Genomic DNA, 22,225 nt, shown 5'->3' on the forward strand with positions numbered 1-22,225 from the left:
CTTGGATGCTGCTTGAACTGCTGTGCTCTTCCAGCACCACTAATCCAGAATCTGGTTTCCAGCATCTGCAGTCATTGTTTTTACCTTGTGGCTTACTTCTCTCTAGGGTTGCAGTCAGAGGCAAATTAGGAATTTTGGAAGTTTCATAAAATTTTCATGTCTGTGGCAAGTCCAGGAATAAGTGGGGCTTGATTTCCAGCGCTTTACGCCATTGGGCTGTGGCATGACATGCCTTTAGCAATTCACCAACACTCTCTCAATAGCACCTTCCAAACCCATGTACCAGCTAGAAGGACAAGCAAGATGCAGAACACCAGCACATGCAAGTTTCCTTCCAAGACTTTAAAATTATATCACCTTTCTTTCAATGTTGCTGCATCAAATTCCTGGAGCTCCCTTCTGAACAGCACAGTGGGTATACCTACAGAATATGGACTGCAGCCATTTTACACAGTGCACCATCTTCTAAACAGCAATTAAAATGGGCAATAAGTGCTGGTCTAGCAGCAATAACCATCATCCATGAATTCATTTAAAAAAAAAAAGGTTTACCCTTGTACAGCGCCATTTTTGTAATGAAATATCCAAAATACTTCATAGGAGTATTGTAAAACTAAGTACAATACCAACACACAAGGAAATATTAGGTCACATAACCAAAAGCTTAGTCAAGGAGGACTTAAGGGAAAAAAAACAGGGTAGAGAAGCAGACAGACGTATCAGATGTTGATCAGGCTTCAATGACTGTGGCTTGAATTTGCAGAAAGAAAATCTTCTATTGTAAGAATGCTGACCTGCAGTACAAACAGGGAACAATTTTATATGTACTCTATACAAGGAAAACATATATAGAGTTACAAACTTGAATCTTGGGAATTTGTATTACCAGTGTGTTAGGGTGAAAGGTGAGGGCCTCAGTTTGGAATATTCAGACAATGCCTACTCACTTGGCTTTCCTTTAAAGGTGCAGCTTTCATATTCATCAAGACCGTTGGACGGGCAGAAATCAACATGTCCTGTAACAAAGTGTGGATTGTCTCCAGGTATGTATCCTCTTCATCCACCTAATTCCAATACAAAACAGACTTCAAAACATAGTTAGAAATTGTACATTTAAAGCACACAGTTTTATCGTGAATTCTGCCACTCCTCTTAAATAGGCATGTTTCAGAGATCGTGGCCTTAGTAATTGCTGAGAGGATATGAGAACCTCATTCAATTTCATTAAAATGAACCTCATTAAATTTTAAAGAAAAGAATTTTTAAAATTTAGCCTGTTAAAGGCAAATAAGAACAAAAAGTTGTTCTTCAAAATGGGACAATTTGTAAAAGATAATTATAAATTGTGAAATTGAACTCCTATCCACATCTTTGACAAGCAACTTGCATCGAATTGGCAAGCACACATACAGGCCTGGAATACTAACTGACCACTACTATGAGAATCACACCGTCCAATACTCTCTACTTCAAGACTGGGCATCAATGCAGTCCTTCAGAAGAGAATGGCCAATAGATGATGAACATACCAATTCTCTGTCCCCTAATCCTTTTTCCCATGAGCAACAGAATTGCCAACATTGGAGACAGTTCAGTCTCACTGCCTGCATTGAATCTCAGCCCTGTTCTCTTCATTCATCCAACTAGATCAATACGTTCAAACAGTCGCAAATTCTTCTCTGAGCAGGGAGTGGAGGTGGCCCACGGTTCCTCTAAGACTGGATTGTTAAACACAGATAAACTGATACTGCACAACTCCACAACAAGTACCTGCTCACAAACCATTACAGCACTTTTAATGGAACAGCACACTGGAGTTTGTAAGAATGGTTTCTCACGCAGATCACAGGTTCCAACAGGAGTTGTTCTCCTGATGGAAAAGACGACAGGGTCGTGATTGAGATGTATAAAATTAAGAGAAGGCATAGATAGGGTAGATTGGAGAGAACATTTCTACTTACTGGAGGGATCAATGACTAGGAGTTTAAGATTTAAGGTAAGGAGCAGATGGTTTAGACAAGGAGATGCAAGGAAAAGCTTTTTTTAAAATCTAGGGGTGGTGGGAATGTGGAAATCACTGTCCGTAAGAGCAGTAGAGGCAGAAACCCTCATAACATTTAAGTATTTAGACGCATACTTACAATGTCAAGACGTACAAGACTATGGGCCAAGTACTAGAAGTGGGGTTAGAATTGTTAGGTGGTTGTTTTGGGCTAGAGCAGACATGGTGGGCCGAAGGGCCATTTTCTGTGCAGTAGGTCTCTACAGATTAGTGAGGGGGCTGTGGAAGCTCAATGACTGAGCACGTTCAAGACTGAATGAGCTCGATTTCTGGATATTAATGACATCCAGGAATGTTGCAGAAAAGTAGCATTGAGGTGGACGATCCAGCCAGGATCTAGTTTATTGGCAGAGCAGCCTCGATGGGCTAAATGGCCTGCTGATGTTCCAAGATGAGAAAAAGCATGCTTATAATATACTAAGGGATAAGATTTACACACCTTCGGAAAAGCATGGCCTAATTAGGGACAGTCAGCAAGGTTTTACGCAGGGCAGGTAACGCCTCACTAACTTGACTGAAGTTTTCAAGGTGGTGACAAAGGTGATCACTGCATGGAGAGTAGCGGGTGTTGTTTACGTAGATTTTACTAAGGCTTTCAACAAGGTCCCTTATGATAATCTTCTGGATGAGCCTAAGATGCATGGGATCCATGGTGACTTGGCCGAACAGATTCTGAACTGGCTTGCCCATAGAAGGCAGAGGGTAGTGGTGGAAGGGAATTTCTCAGGCTGGAGGTCAGAGACTAGTAGTATTCCACAGGGATCCATACTGGGACTTCTGCTGTTTGAGATTTAGATAAATGACTTGGATGAAAATGTAGATGGGTGGGTTGCCGATGATACAAAGATCAACGGAGTTGTGGATAGCGTAGAAGGAAACAGCGAGATATAGATCAGTTGCAGGCATGAGTGGGAGGAATGGCAGATGGAGTTTAATTTGTGTAAATGTGAGGTGCTGCACTTTGGGAGATCAAGTGTGAAGGAAATGTATATGGTTAGTGACCAGACCCTGAACAGCAATGATACACAGTGGGGTCTTGGGTTCAAGTCCCTAGCTCCTTGAAAGTGGTCACACAAGTAGATTGGTAGAGTGGTAAAGGTGGCACATGGCTTGCTTGCTTGCTTTTATTGGTCAGGGAATTGAATACAGGAGTCAGAAGGTCATGTTGCAGCTTTATAAGACTTTGGTTAGATCACACTTCAAGTATTGTGCTCAATTCATGTCGCCACATTCCGGAAAGGATGTAGAGGCTTTGGAGAGGATGCAGAAGAGGTTTACTTGGATGCTATCTGGATTAGAGGGTATGAGCTATAAGGAGAAGCTAGAAAAATATGGATTGTTTTCTCTGGAGTAGCAAAGGCTGAGGGGAGACTCAATAGAAGTCTATAAAATTATGAGATGCATAGATAGGGTTGACAGTCAGAATCTTTTTTTCTCCAGAGTTGGAATGTCTAAAATTTGGGCACAAACATTTAAGGCGAAGGGAGAAATGGGGGGGGTGGGGGGGAAAGAGAGGGAGGGTGAAGAGTTCAAAAGAGATGTGAGGAGCACGTATTTTTGTGTTTTAAGAGAGTGGTACAAGTCTTAATGCACTCCCGGGGGTAGTAATGGAGGCAGATACAATAGGGGCATTTCAGAAACTTTTACATACGCACATGAATATGCAAGAAATGGAGGGACATGGACCAAGGGAAGGCAGAAGGGATTAGTTTAATTTTGCATCACGTTTGGCACAGCATCGTAGGCCAAAGGTCCTGCTCCTGTTCTGTACTGTTCTACGTTCAAACAGAAAACTGACTGAACAACTCAGTATAATTGATGAGTGTATTATCCAGTATGAAACCAAACCAAATATAACTGCAGTGTGATAAATTGGTTCATTGCCTGTGCTCTTTGTTAAAGGTGGAGTCAGATTCCAATTCTTAAAATCACCATTAGTTGTCTTCAGGGTAGGATCAGGCTGGTTTTAGACAAAGTAAAACTTGCACAGGGTATCTGCTTTCTACATGCTAAACGCAGCGACGAAAATTAGAAATGAACAGAGGAGAGAAAGAAACTTGGTCACTCACCTCCCTTTTTACTTTTGGAGTCACCTCCAAGTTCAACTTTTGAGACTCTACAAGATTCCATGAGACTTGGACATCATCAACTTGTTGGACATGAATCTCCAGCTATGGGAAGAAAGAAATTACAAAAGGAAACAGGTTTCTATTTCTCCCTCCCTCCAATTTCTATTTGGAGCTCATATAGATTACACGCTGGCAGACGGAGGTGTTTAGAATGATGTGGAATTTGGTGGGAACAGATTAATTGTGAACTCCTTCATTATTCAGTGCTGTCTACATGATCCCGATCAAATTATCCTACAACTATAGCTCACCAACTGTACTGTTCATCCTCTATGCAACCTCTGAAAGAATCAAAGACATTGTTTTCCTTCAACACCTCCCTTCTCCTGTTGACTTGAGGACTGGACTTGCTTGGCTCCAATTAATCTGAACCATCTCCATCAATGGCTTCTCTTCTCATTCAAATACGTCAAACATGATCATGCATGTTTTGCTGTTCCTCAATGACTCTCCTTTCTGTTACCTTAGGAGGACCGGCCGAAATGTTATTAAATTTAAATTTTGATGGCTTCGCTTCTCACCCAACTATGATCATCACAGAAGTATTCTCAAAGATTCCACATACTATCCATTGACACCATCCCCAGATCTGGGACTGGCAGGTAGGGGAGGACGGCTGGACAGCTTCTGCATATTTTTTTTTACAAAAGAAAAACTGCTCTGAAGGAGGGACACTGGGCCCTTAATATTAACTCTGCTTTCTCTCCACAGATGCTGACAGACCTGAGTTTTTCCCAGAAATTTCTGTTTGTGTTTCTAATTTCCAGCATCCACCGCTTAAAATCCCTTTTACTAGATGACACTTTGCATTTTAGTTTTATTTCAGATTTCCAGCATCAGCAGTACTTTGCAGTGAATTAGCATCCTAGTGAATTTGTGTAGCACCCTCTGTACTGCCTCAACAGTCATCTTTAAGGCTATGATATGGGGGTGCCTGTGTTGGATTGGGGTGCACAAAGCTTCAAAACCTAGTGCTTCCAAATAAACCTGTTGGATTAGGACCTGATGTGTGATTTTTAACTTTATTCTTAATGCTGAAATTCAAAGCTACACACAATGCTACAATGTGATTTACCATAGTTAGTATTACAACTTTATTTTAATGCCTTACACCCATTACCATAAAAATCCCATCAGTTATTTCTGTACCCTTATTTGTGCAGTTTTCTAAAACTGTAGAAACTGAACCACCCAAACCCCTCAGTTTTTGCACATAACCTTTTGCTTTTCAAATTGTACATCTCTCACATAAATACTGAATTCTACCTGCCCATTCTACCACCTCATTAACAATGCCTTTTAGCTTCCTTGATGCACCAATCTTCTGTACCTATTTTGACGTTTTGGATATCACCCTTTGTAGTCGTACACTCAAATTATTGACAGCCACTCACTGGACAGATCCACATACCTTGAACCACTCAATGTCCCTTTACCGCACTCTTACATTCTCTTTCTTCAGCTACTCATCCACAAATCTACAGCAATCTCTTTCAAATATTTTATTCAAGAGTTCCTGAAAATCCAAGTACACACCCACTGCGAAATCTGTCACCTCTTCAAACAGCACAAATCACATTTGTCAAGTATCATCATCTTTGTGAAATCCACATTGGTTGCTTCCAATTACTTTGGTAAACTAACTCTCTTTACTAATTGTCAGCTCCGAATGTTGCCAGACATTTTGTTTTGGGATTCATTGACTTTGCAGCACATTATGTCATTCCACCTGCTCCAAATCTCACAGTCTTTGCTGAATGTTTCTCATATGACAGAAGGAGGCTGCCACATTTGGAACTCACCCAACCATTACAGGCTATGCTTTCAGCTGTCTATCTTCAGGAATTCCCTTAAAACCTCAACCCTCTGATTGAATAGGATGATGAAAGCTCAATTCTGTTTCATTCACACCTCCAAAGACAAGTCTTTGTGTACCTTAAGTAGGTCCTAGACAAATAAAACTCATTATTGCAAGGCTTAAACATTAAAAGACTATTGTAAGGACCACATTTTTCCTTTAAAAACATAAACTGAGAAAATAAAAGTTTGGATACTGCTGTGTAGTTAGTTTAGTGGACTAGCCTTTTTCAATGATTCAAAAGAAAAAAGTGGAAACACAGCCTGATTACTAACTGGTTACACAGGTTCATCATGTAACTTCTACAGAAGACCAATATGGACTTCAATAAGGCGTTCGACAAGGTTCCCCATGGGAGACTGATTAGCAAGGAGAGATCTCATGGAATACAGGGAGAACTAGCGATTTGGATACAGAACTGGCTCAAAGGTCGAAGACAGAGGGTGGTGGTGGAGGGTTGTTTTTCAGACTGGAGGCCTTTGACCAGTGGAGTGCCACAAGGATCGGTGCTGGGTCCTTGACTTTTTGTCATTTACAAAATGATTTGGGTGCGATCAAATAGGCACAGTTAGTAAGTTTGCAGATGAGACCAAAATTGGAGGTGCAGAGGACAGTGAAGAGGGTTACCTCAGATTACAACAGGATCTTGACCAGATGGGCCAATGGGCTGAGAAGTGGCAGATGGAGTTTAATTCAGATAAATGCTGCATTTTGGGAAAGCATTCCTTAGTAGGACTTATACACCTAATGGTAAGGTCCTAATAAGTGTTGCTGAACAAAGAGACCTTGGAGTGCAGGTTCATAGCTCCTTGAAAGTGGAGTCGCAGGTGGATAGGATAGTGAAGAAGGAGCTTGGTATGCTTTCGTTTATTGGTCAGAGTATTGAGTATTGGAGTTGGGAGGTCATGTTGCGGCTGTACAGGACATTGGTTAGGCCACTGTTGGAATATTGCGTGCAATTCTGATCTCCTTCCTATCAGGAAGATGTTGTGAAACTTGAAAGGGTTCAGAAAAGATTTACAAGGATGTTGCGAGGGTTGGAGGATTTGAGCTATAGGGAGAGGCTGAACAGACTGGGGTTGTTTTCCCTGGAGCGGAGGCTGAGGGGTGACCTTATAGAGGTTTACAAAATTATGAGGGGCATGGATAGGATAAATAGACAAAGTCTTTTCCCTGGGACCGGGGAGTCCAGAACTAGATGGCATAGGTTTAGGGTGAAGAGGGGAAGGATATAAAAGAGACCTAAGGGGCAACTTTTTCACGCAGAGGGTGGTACGGGTATGGAATGAGCTGCCAGAGGAAGTGGTGGAGGCTGGTACAATTGCAACATTTAAGAGGCATTCGGATGAGTATATGAATAGGAAGGGTTTGGAGGGATATGGGCCGGGTGCTTGCAGATGGGACGAGATTGGGTTGGGATATCTGGTTGGCATGGTCGGGTTGGACCAAAGGGACTGTTTCCATGCTGTACATCTCTATGACTCTAAGTTGGACTGAATATGTTTGAGATGAATTAGCACTAGATGTCTTTGGATTTAAAGAGCTTTTGTCTACAAATTGCAGTTTGTTACAGAATTGAGACAAAGGGGCAGTTCTACTCAGATCTCCAAGGAACCTGAAAGTCTAGACAGGTCACTCTCTCTCTCTCGTCCCTCTGCCAGTGGAAGAAAACCAACACTTCATGATTCAGAAAAAGACCTCTAACTTGAGCAAAAACCTAGGTCCAACTGACTGAACACCAATTGGAGTATCGTCGCAGTAGACGATGTAAATATGTACAGAAACCAAAAGAGAAAAAGTCAATTCACCCTTTTAAACTCAGGCTCATGCTCAACAGAAATTTATTCCTTTGCGTTTAAGGTTTCCAACCAGAATATTTCTGCAGAACTGTCCATCTTGTCCGTCCCATGTGTGAACAATTGTTTGCAAGTGTTTGAATTTAAAGGGGGTTTATTTAAAGTCTGCAAATTAGTAACCAATAATCCATTTTGACACCTGTTAAAATTTTGCTAACAGCTAGCTTTATTTTCTTATTTACTGATGAAATCTGATAATTATTTTATCTTTGTGGTCAAAGTCAGGCAATTGTGACAGTTTGTGGACCTAGTGAGGCTTGGGTTTCAGCACTCACTTTCCATTATGGTCACAGCATTATTACAGAAGTAATGCAGCTGGTGCAAGCACAAAAACTTAATACCTCCTGGATCTCACACACCAGGTTGAAATTCAAAACATCATGGTGACAAAGTAACTTCAGTACCTTCCCATCTCTCACATTTTTCTGCACATATAAAATTTGCTCACGCTCCAGCAGCGATAGGCTGCAACTGAATCGGTAAGTGCTGAAATTCTCAAAGATCACAATGGAACACTGGAACAAAGAGCCAATGCTTCCAACACAGCAAGAACAATCTGCATGATCACGGGCCTTACCCGGATTAAACATTACTTTGGGATGCACGGGAGTACAGTAATCACAGGCATTTCTTCCCAAGCATATTTCCCCACTGTCCTTACCTCAAAATGCAAAGCTAGACAAGTGAATATTCTAAGTTACAGATCAGAGCTGATTGATCCCAATTCTTATTTTATGCTAGCTCCTCATAGCCCTCAACTCCCTGACATTTCAAAAATCTGTTATCTAGTCTCCACAATTCTGAGGGAAGAGAACTCCAGACATTCACTACCCTCTAGGAGAAGAAATTCCTTTACATCTTAGTTTTAAATGTGTGCAATTTTATCCTGTAACTCTGCACCCTATTTCAAGATTTCCACACTGCAAACATCTTTTCAGCATCCACCCTGTAAAGTCTCCTCAATCTTGTTTTTTTTTAAAAAAAATAACATTGCTCCTTATTCTTCTAATAAGGACATATGAGAAGAGGGAAAAAAAAAACCCAAAACTAAAATTAAATAGCCATAGGATGATGAAGAAAGCTGTAAAAGAGGAAGTAAAAGCAGTTTAATTACTCTAGAATTGAAGTATAATGAGCAATAGAGTATTGTAAGCAAAATGATCAATATTCTCATAAATAGACTTCCATACTTCGTTCTCAGGGTGCAAAACATCTGAAATAAGTGAAATAGAACTTGGACTGTTGTGGGTTACGTCTACACAAGGTTCAGGTGCAGTGATCCTCAATAGGCTCTGGTCATCTGTGTTGAAGAATAGAGCAATGAAGCAAGCCTCAAACCATATACAGTTACTCCGCAGGTCAGGCAACATGTTGGCAGGTCAGTTCAATGTCAGCCTTCCCTTGCAAGTTGCAGAAATGCAGGCTTTGTACAGTATTATACAGCTGCTAGGAATTCCAAAAAGTGTGTACAATCTGGACACAGCAAGTAAAATCCTTTACTCAATCTGCTGCTCATACCAAGCAACTAGATATGACCCAGTTGGGACCCAGAGAGGCATGATTCAAACATGCAGAATCTTGGGGGAAAGCCAAATAAAAATTTGTTTTGTCAATCAATCATCACCAGCACATCATTGCTTCTTTAGAGAAAACCACATAGGAAGGGAAGCGGAACAGAAACAGAGACAGCCATTCAAATGCAAATAAACACAAAGTATTCTCTCTAGTTAAAAAGGGCATGCATATGAAAATTGGAAATTCCCAAAGGGTGTGCGCTGGCTCCATTTCATGTTGGACAGCTTCCTCAAAATAAAACTTGCTCACGATTCATCACAGTTTGTACCTGCAAATGAAGTGGAGATACTTGGATATGAAAAGATTCCAGTCCCATGGCAACAGGCGAGTCCTGGGTCACAGTGACAGAAAACTGAGCATACTCTCCAGTCACATGGCATCCAAAAACCTAAAATCAAATTCATACAATAAGTTGGATTGCTGAGTCTGCATCAAAGTCACTACATTTCCCATCAATAAGCAGACAACATACACATCCTCACATACTGAATGTGCAGGACAAAGAAATTAGTGGATCCCTTGATTTTTCTATTTTGTTTGCCAAAAACATATTGTAGCTACATAAACGTATGACTTTTATAAGAAACCCAGTTTACTTCTTTCACCATCTCCCTTCAATTGCATGTAAAAACTCACATTTGCAATCACTGATAAATCTCCCAAGCGGCCACTTGTCATACAATGCGAAGCTGGTGAAAAATGGAATGTAGATACAGAGAACAACATCTTTGTATGATGTTCTTAGTTTAGGGAGGAGTACAGAATCAAATTATCAATTTATTTGAAGCACTAACTCAGTATCTAGATGAAGATTAAATCCAAACCCTTATCAGTCTCTTTCATTCAGCAATACAGTGAATATTGCCTTTATTAACCAAGTCATTATCAACAGATTTTGTTTTAAACATTAAAGAAGGTTTGACAGCATTTAGACAGATCACCACCACCACATAGGATTTTCTGGGCTTTTCATGTGGTATTTAGTTTGGGTTGTGTTGAAACATTTCCCACCATGTTTGCCCTATTTTACATTTGTATCCTAAATTCCACAAACAATTTAGTCGGGGCAATTACAAACCAACAATTAAAAGCATCAGTTGTCAGCACCTCTAACATAAACCAGATAACCCTGGCACAAATTCAAGGTTTAAATCTAATCCAGAGATAGTCAGATAACAATGCACATTACTTGTCCTCTCATCCGCAATGTTACTGAAAGCTTTCAACTCTGTTCTAAATCTAAGAAAGCAACCTGGCCTGCCTGTGTAAAACATGTGGAAAAATATCAGCACAGTGGCAATACTCTCAAAACCTTAAGTCTTCCAATTATTTATTGGCAAAATTAATTTTACCCATGCCTGAGCAAAACAAAAGGCCCAAACTTTTCCTGGGTAGGAAAATACTAGGGGTGTTACAGTTGACAATTGAGCTGGGGAAAAGGTTGGAGGAAGGGGGTTATGTTGGTTATATGAGGTGTGGAGCTGAGCAATGGAAGTGTCTGGGGTGGGGGAAAAAAAATAAAGGGAGGGAGAGACAGACACAGACAGACAAAGTGAGCAATGTCTAAAATTCCTACTCCTGATCATAGAATAACTAGCGCAGAAAGAGGCCATTTGACCCATTAAATGTGCACTGATCATCTGACGAGCATCTTATCTAGACACGACCCCCAAACCGATCCCTATAACTCACATTTATCATGGCTGAGCCACCGAGTATGCACAGCCCTGGACACTATGGACAATTTAGCATGACTAATCCAAAGACCCTGCACATCTTTGGACTGTGGGACAAAACAATAGCTTACAGAGGAAACCCACGCAGACACTGGGAGTCCATGCAAACTCCACTCACCCAAGGCTAGAATCAAACCTGGGTCCCTGGCACTGAAGCAGCAGAGCTAACCAGTGAGCCACCAATTTTTTAAAACTTTTGGGGGAAAAAAAAAGGAGCCACATATTGGCAGCAGGTGAGAACTCCCTAAACAAAACCTACAGGCTGCATTGTTGCAGGAGAACAAATGACCCAGAGCAAGGCATCTCCTCATGTAACAGGACTGTAATTTGCCAACACTCATGTTTGCTTCCAATCTAACTTAAGTTATACATCATTTAATAATTCACACAAAAGCATCCAGTCATTTTTACTAATGTCAACTTTATTAATACGTACCTCAAAGTGCTAAAAGAAATCACGTCGCATAAATAAATGTAAAATGGAGCAAACACTATGGGAAATAGCTAAACACCAAAGAGAAAGATCAGTGAATTATCTGTCTGTATCCCAGAATGTTTTATAATGTGTGGTTTATATCACAGGGATTAGCTTTTAAAAGTAAAAAAGTTATTTTACCTTTGGCCCATGTGACACAGAAAACTGGTATATGTGCTTTCATACCAAACTGCTTCATTGTGTAATGATTGCATCCGATATGGAACAGATCTTCAGAGTATGCTGCAAATACTTCATTAATATTTCCCCCTCTATCTCATCAGCCTAAAGAGTGTTGAGTAGAAGCATTGCTAAATAAAAGCATCTACAAATGAATACAGGAAAGGAGTCAGATGATACTGATTCTCCCTAGCAGGGGTAGAGCTAATTTACCCCAGTGAGTATTTTATGCTCAGAACTTGAGGAACTATTGTAACAGAAGGAATCCCTTCAGCCACTTGAGCATGTTCCATCATTCAACTGGATCATGGCTGATCTGTGACCTTGAGTTAGATTTATCCACTTCGGCTCACAATGCACTCATCCAGCAAGACTCAGTTTTGTTACGTCCAACTGTCCCAGCATTGACAGGTTTATTCTGGGAAGTGGAACAGCACCCCAGATTCCTAATCATCCTTGTGATAAAAAATGCTTCCTTGCAAAAGTTAATATCAAATCCTTTCGCCCCCTCACACCCTTCCCCACCTCCAAAGTAAATTGTATCAGAGCCTTTAGAGTACTTCAAACACCTCCATCAGGTCAAAACTTCAATACTTGAGGTTCGACAAGCTAGATCTGATCAACTTATCCTCAAAAGTAATCCCCGGTAATTAATAATAAACTGTTTCCATTGAATAGCAGTGGGGAAACAAATGCAGGATTGCAGTCAATCACAAACAAAAAAAAAGCTGAAAATGTGAAACACTGCCAAAAATTTTCAAAGAGCATTGATAATTCTTGGAGGTTGATGGCTGCTTAAGAAAAAAAAAAGTTAAAAACGAATATGGGAAGCCAACAAGAGAGAAGGAATAGATTAACAAGCTCCTATGGATAAAATAAACAGAATTACATAGAGTGCCCAGTTTCTCTGGTGCAACATTCTATAATGTATTCTGTAGGAACTCAAGCTAACTGGTAGAGCCAGAGAATTAATCACCATCAACATTTAGAAAAAAAACTTTGAGTTTAAGTAATTGTAAACAGTCAAGCACAATACTGGGGTGGAGACTGATTACACAGGAACATCAGTGACTGAGTCAAGACATTGCAGCTCCATTAAAAGCTTTCAAAAATAACCAACACACAATTAATGCAAAACAATGCATTGATTTAACAACTCCTGTTCACACTAGTCACTAGGGTTCCTCAAAGATGCAGTGGGAGCATCATCAGAAGTCATCAGAAGTCACAAACTGGAAGCAAACTCCGAGGTTGCCATAGCTCAAAGTGGAGGATTTTGATCATTTCCCATTTACATCTTTTAATTTCCTGTCACGACAGGAATACATAATCATCGCCAATTTTACTGCCACTTCCTGGAATATACTGAGTTTGGATTCATAACAAATGTTCAAAAGAGGTTCCTCTACAGCAACGGAGATCAAAATAGTCCAAGCGTTTATGCTCGGAAATATTTGAAGGGGAGGGGAATAGAACAAAAATAAAACAAAACTTTTCTGTCAATTCAGTAAAACTACTGTTGAAGTAAAAGTCAATCAAGTTTCTTGAAAACCTAACTCACTCCAACTATAAAATTGCCAGATGGATAAAGTCCATTGCTACAACAATTAATCAGATGATACATTAAATTTCCAAACCCTCACATTCGCTACAATTCAAACCAATAAAGGGATGATTTAACCTAATTTTGTCAAAGCTCAGCTTATATCCCTCCTTAACGGTTTGGGCTTCAGAAGCCAGCCACTTTAATCACATTTACTTCAGCAAAATGTTTCCGCTGAGGGAAGGAACTTACAAAGATGACCATATTCAAATATTTGTTTTAAGGCAAACGAATTAAAGTCACCACAACCCCAGAGGGCCACAGAGCTGCTCTGTCATTACAGAGATGGTTGACTGTGATTTAACCTGAGGGTCATGACACCTCAAGCAAAGAGAGAAGTTGAGAAGGCAGGACCTTCAATGATAATCTCAGCCAGTGCAGAACACTGTTGGCGTGATTCTGAATCACAAACCAGTGATCCAGCCAACTGAGCTAACCAACCCCCAAAATATATAGTCAATTTAACACACATCCTATGACGCTTATTGGACTCAATCAATACAGAGAACTATCAAAATATGTCAGCCAACGTCATCCCTGTATCCAAGATTGACCTCCTGTTGGGAAATTACAAGTTCAATGGTAGGTGGTCAAAATTATAGATAATTTTAGGGCATACATTCATTTTAGCTGTTCCACGGCTCTGCATTGGGACCACAACACAAGCTGTGATAGACAGAAAAATCTTTACTCACTGCATCATACTCACCAAATGTCGGTCTGATTTGATAACGGTGGTAACCTGATTCAGAACAAGGGCAGATGAATGTGGACCCACTTTATCAACACTGAGCTGCAGAGAACTCTGTAAAACAAAGTGAATATCCAATTATTTGACAAAAGTAGATAACTTTTAACCAGGGGCAAGGCTTGTTATTGCTGTTAGGCTTTTTTTTAAAAACAAACTGTAAATTTTAAAAATGTTTGCATTTAGAAGAAACTGCATTGAGCAAACATTAAAATGTTTTGTGACGTGTTTTCTTGTGATCAATAATAGGTTTGTAATTATTTGCATTGGGCTTGCAATGGTATGTACCCTTTTTGGGAGCTAAGTCAAGTTAAGCAACTGGAAGATGAAACTAGATTTAGCAACTTGGATTTGACAGAGTAATTTCTTTGTAAATTCACACAAAGACTCTTGTATAAGACCCAAGAAACACTGGCAGAACTCTATCCTACTATAAACTAAATTCAGCCCTCGGGTTACTTCAGGATCTTTATGAATTGGCACTAACTCAGCCAGTCTGGAAACAGATTAGCTGGCTGTTATGATGATGATTTCTTTATTCAAATATTGGAATAAAACTAAATGGGGAAAGACAACATCACGGGCCTTTCACCTCTCAGCTAAAAGGCAACTGCAAATTTAGAAAAATACTTGTTCTTCCATGGGATGGTTGCCATGTGTTCCCAGTCTTTCGTGAACCAGATGAGTTTTTTAACAATGAGTTTTGATGTCACTATTGTTACAACACTGGGTAAACACTGCCTCGCTAATTTAAACCAGTAACACAGAAGATTCACCCTGTGCGGTCATCTGTGAAAATTCAAGAGGCAAAGAACTACCCCAATAGTCACCATTTAAAAAAATAAAGTTGTTAATTTTTTACAAGTTGAACAGAGATATTCAAGTCATAACTATTTACAACACATTCAGGTAAATCTATCTTTTACCTTCCCCTCTACAATACTGGCCCAATTAAGATTTACAAAAAAAAATTCAAATTTCAAAACCAGCCAACAGTCGAATTTTCTCTTTACACCTTCCTCTTAGATGTGCTCTCCAGGTTGGTGCCGGTGTTTTTTTTTCCTTCTCTAGACAGTTACTTCTCAGAGAGATCTTACTCGCAGCCTACATCTGTTGGTCTTTTGGCAGCTCTCTCTCAACGTTTTCTGGTTTTATACCCCAAAAGTAAATAAATAAAATAAATAAAGTCAGATCGTTTCATTGGTTTCAATACTGTCAAAATACTAAATACAAACTTGATTGGAGTTTGGTATCTTGGGGCATAATTTAAACCGATTGGTTGAATTTGAATTTGTTTTTGTCTCGTAGCAACCCAGCCAGTGCTAATTGTGCCGACCAAGCATTACATTGTTATCTTGTTCCGGACTCTGTGCCTCTGTCCTTGCTAGCTTTCAACTCTCTTAAAAGGTACAGTACCCCTTACACCTTCATAACACTATGACTGAGACAAGTTTCATCTTCCAGATTGCTGCATGGAGAAAGGTTTTCCTCATGGCCTGTTTCTATTTTGGCCAATCATTTTAAGCCACTGTCTTCTGGCCCTTGACCCTTCAACCAAGCGAATACTTTTGCCTCACCTGCTGTACTTTGTCCAGATACCCCACAATTTTGAATGCCTCAAATCCTTCACCCTTCTCTTTTCTAAAGGGGACAGTCCTTGCTTCTCCAATCTTACCGTACAATTTAAGTCCCTAGTCGCTGAATCACTCTGAAATCTTTTCTGTATTTTCCAAATCTAAAACTTTCAAGTCCTTCTTTAAAATGCAATGCCCAGTTGAGGATGAACTAATGCATTATTGAAAGGTATAGTACAACTACTGATTTGTGTACTCTCTATTTATAAAGCCCACCACACTACATGCCTTAACAGCTTTTTCAAACTCTCCTAGGCCACCTTCATTTCTTTACGTCTGTTATTAAGATACAAATAAAGGTCAATAACTTTTAGCAAGATAATCATCTCATATACTTGACTGAGTGGTCAATTTCTTGTAAGCGGTTGAGCTAGGACTTGTAGCCAAAGCACCCAGACTTGTGGCACTTTCTACATACTCGCCGCAGAAGTCAAACTTTCTCTGGTGCAAGCCCAATCACTGACAATGATAGAATAGCAGTCCATTATCCGCTAGCCAATGAAGGATTCAGTGTCTGCCTACTCAAAATGCAATATCAAAGCTGCCACCTCATTGGTGGAATACTTCAACTAATTCATCTTATAATATGGGAACTTTGGATTGAAAAGGAGCAGAAGATCACAGTATTGAGTGCAAGAGTTGGGAGGTTAATTTGCAGCTGTACAGGAGATTGGCGAGGTCACTTTTGGAATATTGCGTGCAATTCTGGTCTCCTTTCTATTGGAAAGATGTTGCGAAACTTGAAAGGGTTCAAAAAAGATTTACAAGGATGTTGCCAGGGTTGGAGGGAGGATTTGAGCTATAGGGAGAGGCTGAATAGGCTAGGGCTGTTTTCCCTGGAGCGGAGGCTGAGGGGTGACCTTATAGAAGTTTATAAAATCACAAAGGGCATGGATAGGATAAACAGACAAGGTCTTTTCCCTCGGGTGGGAGAGTCCAGAACTAGAAGGTGTAAGTTTAGGGCGAGAGGGGAAAGATATGAGAGAGACCGAAGGGGAAGCTTTTTCATGTAGAATGTGCATGGAATCAGCTGCCAGAGGAAGTGGAGAAGGCTAGTCCAATTGCAACATTTAAAAAGGTATCTGAATGGGTATAAGAATAGGAATGATTTGGAGGGATTTGGGCCGGGTACTGGCAGGTGGGACTAAACTGCATTGGGATCTCTGGTCGACATGGAGAAGTTGGACCAAAGGTATCCATGCTTAATGTCTCTGACTCTACGATAAGATATTGATCTCATGAGTTGAGATGAGCAAGATGACTGTGCAGCAACGGTACTGGAGAAAATTCATGAGTTTCTGCAGGAAGCTCCCTGCATAGACATCTCTGAAGAAAGAGGCAGAAGCACGAGGTCACAAATGGAAAACAAAGTTGCACACTTTCTTAAAAAAATTTACTCATGGGACGTGGGCATCGCTGACTGGGCCAACACTTATTGCCCATCCCTAGCTGCCCTCAAGAAGGTGGTGGTGAGCTGTTAATGAAAATCACCAGAATGGACTCCGTTTTAAGAGGATCTATCCTAATCTTCACGTTTTGTTCTCTGAATTTAAAAACAAAGTACTGACATGGAAAACGGTTCAAAAGATACTCACTAGGCTTAATACTGGGAAAGTTAAAAATCACAACACCAGGTTATAGTCCAACAGGTTTATTTGGAAGCACTAGCTTTCAGAACGATGCCTCCACAGCTGCCTAATGAAGGAGCGGTGCTCCAAAAGCTAGTGCTTCCAATTAAACCTGTTGGACTATAACCTGGTGTTGTGATTTTTAACTTTGTACACCCCAGTCTAACACTGGCATCTCAAAGTAATAATACTGGGAAGAAGGGTTTGTCTTATCAAGAACTGTTAAGTAGGTTATGGGCGGCACGGTGGCACAGTGGTTAGCACTGCTGCCTCACAGCACCAGAGACCAGAGTTCAATTCCCGCCTCGGGCGACTGTCTGTGTGGAGTTTGCACGTTCTCCCCGTGTCTGCGTGGGTTTCCTCCGGGTGCTCCGGTTTCCTCCCACAGTCCAAAGATGTGCAGGCCAGGTGAATTGGCCACGCTAAATTGCCCATAGTGTTAGGTAAGGGGTATGGGTGGGTCGCGCTTCGGCGGGGCGGAGTGGACTTGTTGGGCCGAAGGGCCTGTTTCCACACTGTAAGTAATCTAATCTAATCTAATCTTTATTCATTAGAGTTAAGAACAAAGAGGGGTCATCTTATTGAAACATAAATGATTGTTGGGGAGGTGGGGGTGGGGGGGGGGTGGGGAAGGTGGGTTTGGTTGGGTAGATGTCATAGATGTCAAGTAGGTGTTTTCCTAGTCTCATACTAGGGGATATCATTAGAGAACAGTAACTTAAAACTGACATGTGAAGGAATGGCTTCTCCAAAATAGCGTGGAATGTCCTGAACGGTCGGGAGAGTTCATTTGTGGAGATTAACTCATGGAAAGTATTACAAGAGGAGTCAGATAGACTTCTGAAACTAGGGGAGTTGAGAATGATGACGACCAGCTGGTATAAGAGAGGTGGTGATCCTTGGAGCTGGATGAGCTGAGTGAATGGCGAGGCAGACTTGAGAAGCTACATAGCCTACATTTGTCCCAATTATGTTCTTAAGTTGGGATGTTTTTCCTTGGAGAGGGAAAGGTGAAGAGGAGATCTGACAGAAGTTTTCAAATTCATGTGGATCTGAACAGAATAGATAGGAAGAAACTGTTCCTGCTCAACAAACAGACAACTTAAGGGCACAGACTAAAAGTGTTTTGCAAAAGAAACAAAGTATTCTTTTCATACAGCAATTAATTAAGGTGTGGAATGCACTATACCCCACTGTGGAGGAGGCAGGTTCAAACTGAGGCATTTGAGATGGCACTGACCATGGGAAATATGAACGGGGTAGGTCATTCAGCCCCTTGTGCTTCTTCTACCATTTAATTGGATCATGGCTGATCAGAGCCTGGGGTGGAAGCCAGCAAAATGACCCATAACCTCAGCATTGTTCTAACCATCTGAGCTAACCAGCCACCACACTGGTGGATTACTTAAATAATGCAGGGTTACAGGGACAAGGCAGGACATTGGCATCAAATTAAAATGCTTAAAGCCAGTGCAGACAACGATGGACAGAATGGCCATCCTCTGTTATTCAGCCTCTCAAGTCTGCTCCACCATTCCATAAGGTTATGGCTGTCATGTTTGTTTTCAAGCCCACATTCCCATCTATTCTCAAATTAGTTGTCAAACTTGAAAGGATTGAGAAAATATTTACAAGGATGAGGTTAGAGGGCTTGAGCTATAGGGAGAGGCTGAATAGGCTGGGGTTATATTTGCTGGAGGTGGGAGGCTGAAGGTTGACCTTAGAGGTTTATAAAATCATGAGGTGCATGGATAGGGTGAATAACCAATAGCATAGGTTTACGGTGAGAGGGGAAGTTTTAAAAGAGATCAAAAGGAACAACTTTTTCACACAGGCGGTGTGTACAGAATGACCTGCCTGAGAAAATGGTGGAGACTGGTATAATTACAACATTTAAAAGGCATCTGAATGGGTACATGAACAGGAAGGTTTAGAGGGATATGGGCCAAATACTGGCAAATGGGACTAGATTAATTTAGGATATCTGGTCAGCACGGACAAGTTGACTGAAGGGTCTGTTTTGGTGCTGTACACCTCTATGACTCTAAGCTTGTGATCAGTGATGTTGTTGTACATGTCACAACACTTCTGTGCCATATCAGCTTTCTTGGTTCCAAAGCTATGCAGAGATCAACAATACAACTGTCAAAGCTGAAAAATGTGTTGCTGGAAAAGCGCAACAGGTCAGGCAGCATCAAAGGAGCAGGAGAATCGACGTTTCAGGCATAAGCCCTTTTTCAGGAATGAGGGTGTGCCAAGCAGGCTAAGATAAAACGTAGGGAGGAGGGACTTGGGAGAGGGGCATTGGGAATGCGATAGGTGGAAAGAGGTTAAGGTGAAGGTGATAGGCTGGAGAGGGGGTGGGGGTGGAGAGGTCGGGAAGAAGATCGCAGGTCAAGAAGGCGGTGCTGAGTCCGAGGGTTGGGACTGAGATAAGGTGGGGGGAGGGGAAATGAGGAAGCTGGAGAAATCTGCAGTCATCCCTTGTGGTTGGAGGGTTCCTAGGCGGATACAACAACTGTCAACCCCTCTTATCAGTACAGTTCAGTCTGTTCTTAAAACAAACTGTCCAGTAATTTTTTTTTTAAGAAAAGGTGGACGAAAACAACTTCAAAATCAAATGCAAAAAAAAAAGAGGTGGGAAACTGTTAGTCTTTGCAAATATAAACACACAACTATAAATACTTGTCAAGGTTTCCAAGTACAAAGGCAGCTATCACTAAAGCAAGACTTCAGGAAATGCAACTTATCAAACAGTGACAGAGACAACCAGAGAGAGAAAAACAGAGGAAGAATACGGAATCTCAATGGAATCACAACACAATAAATGCAGGCCCAGAGGACAGGTCAGTTAGGTTGCCCAGTACACATCACTACAGATTAAGACAAACCTCAGTTATGAAGAGATCATCAGCGGGCTTTTGAATGACTTTAACCACATCGCAATTAATATTGAAGGTTTGGAGAAGGTGGGATTGCATCACAGCTGCTTGGAAGATGGTTATGTTACTTTCTCTCCCAGCCTGATTCAGACCTGGGCATTCCATCACCCCAGTCAGTGGGGAGTCATTTCAACCAATACGTGCAAACATTTCCAGAAAGGAAGTGGGACTCCAACATGGACATATGAACATGATTATGACATAACAACTTATTTTATTAGCCAGCTGGGAGAGGTTTCTCGATCTTGTTAATCTCAGTGAGTGCAAACACGGGGCTATATGTTCCCCACCAAGCAGTGAATTGGGTTCAATTTCAGGTTGTGAACCTGCCTTGGTCACCAGCCTGTCATGAAGGGTAGGATTGATGTCTGAATTGGCTGGGTGCCAGGGCTGTTGTCTGATCAGGCAGATCCAGAGTAGGGATAGACAAGGGATTTTCAGCCATACAAGCAGCAGCTCTGTGCCGACCTTGCCTTGGCTCCCACTCCAGTTGTTGAAGGGATAATTCCCACATAGGCGTTTGATACAGTCATTTCCCGTAGGCAACAGTGGAAATAAAGTAATGCAAACATTCAGGTCAAAAGCAAGACGCAGATCATCCCCTCACCTCTTCTGAGAGCTTCTATCCTGAGGTCAGCAGTTAATTTTCTTTTTTTTTTAAGCACCAAGCAGCACAGGGTCAGTGCCCTAAACGGAGGAGACTCAATCTCCTGGTTATACTTTTCTTTCTTTCTTCCCCACACTACTGTCTAACTGCAGTCATGCTTATATTTTCCCCAGCACCTATGTTGTGCATGTGCAGGAGAGAGACAGTGGAAGACAAACAGGTGCATAAATCTTTAAGGACAGCAGTTCATTGAGTTGCAAACCCATCAGCAAGAACGAGTCAACAGGTCTAGATGACTCAACTAATTACACAGTAATGCAACACTACCTCGTGACCCTTCAACCCAAAAACTAGGGACTTCCATTCTTTATAAAGGTTCATTAAAACGCTTTTTAATCCCAGAGCTATCTGGGAGGTACATAGTATTTGAAATGCTACCACACAAGAATGTTACACCCAAATGTTAACCAGCAACATATTCTTTCACTATCGTTCAAAATATTGACAAGTCTCGAAGGGCTGAACAGCCTCCACCTGCTCTCACCATGTTTCTTTCTGTAATCTTAGGCCGTTTACAGCTGAAGCCCTTAACAACAATCATTATTACTTGCAACAAACGATATTTGGAGTACCACTTGAGAGACTGTTCCATACGGCACTGTTTAACCCACTACCTAAAATTTCAGACTTTATCCACTACTCGTTTATGTGCCAGTCTCTTGAAAGCATAATTACCCTTGATTCTTCCATCCTCCAAGTCCACGGGGCATCTGACCATAGACACAGCTACACCACCAACAAATGGTGTTCTCAATTCAATGGAGAAAGCCAATACATTTTCTTTCTTTTAGAGTCAGAAATTTACAGCATGGAAACAGACCCTTCGGTCCAACCCGTCCATGCTGACCAGATATCCCAACCCAATCTAGTCCCTCCTGCCAGCACCCGGCCCATTTCCCTCCAAACCCTTCCTATTCATATACCCATCCAAATGCCTCTTAAATGTTGCAATTGTACCAGCCTCCACCACTTCCTCTGGCAGCTCATTCCATACACGAACCACCCCTCTACGTGGAAAAGTTGCCCCTTAGGTCTCATATCTTTCTCCTCTCACCCTAAACCTATGCCCTCTAGTTCTGGACTCCCGACCCCAGGGAAAAATTTTGCCTATTTATCCTATCCATGCCCCTCA

At 41.2% G+C, this 22,225-nt stretch overlaps 1 protein-coding gene across 1 annotated transcript in view; it reads right to left on the reverse strand.

The window, feature by feature from the left end:
• c2cd2 (C2 calcium dependent domain containing 2) overlaps window positions 1-22,225 on the reverse strand; it is a 57,304-nt gene that overhangs the window by 29,913 nt on the left and 5,166 nt on the right. The window contains exons 2-5 of the mRNA XM_072585719.1: window positions 14,184-14,279; window positions 9,749-9,868; window positions 4,132-4,233; window positions 948-1,064 (exon numbers count right to left, since the gene is read on the reverse strand). Of these exons, the coding sequence (XP_072441820.1) occupies window positions 948-1,064; window positions 4,132-4,233; window positions 9,749-9,868; window positions 14,184-14,279 (435 nt within the window). The remainder of the gene's footprint in view (window positions 1-947; window positions 1,065-4,131; window positions 4,234-9,748; window positions 9,869-14,183; window positions 14,280-22,225) is intronic.

Source organism: Chiloscyllium punctatum, chromosome 15, assembly GCF_047496795.1.
Source record: "Chiloscyllium punctatum isolate Juve2018m chromosome 15, sChiPun1.3, whole genome shotgun sequence".
In the NCBI taxonomy this organism is placed as follows: domain Eukaryota; kingdom Metazoa; phylum Chordata; class Chondrichthyes; order Orectolobiformes; family Hemiscylliidae; genus Chiloscyllium; species Chiloscyllium punctatum.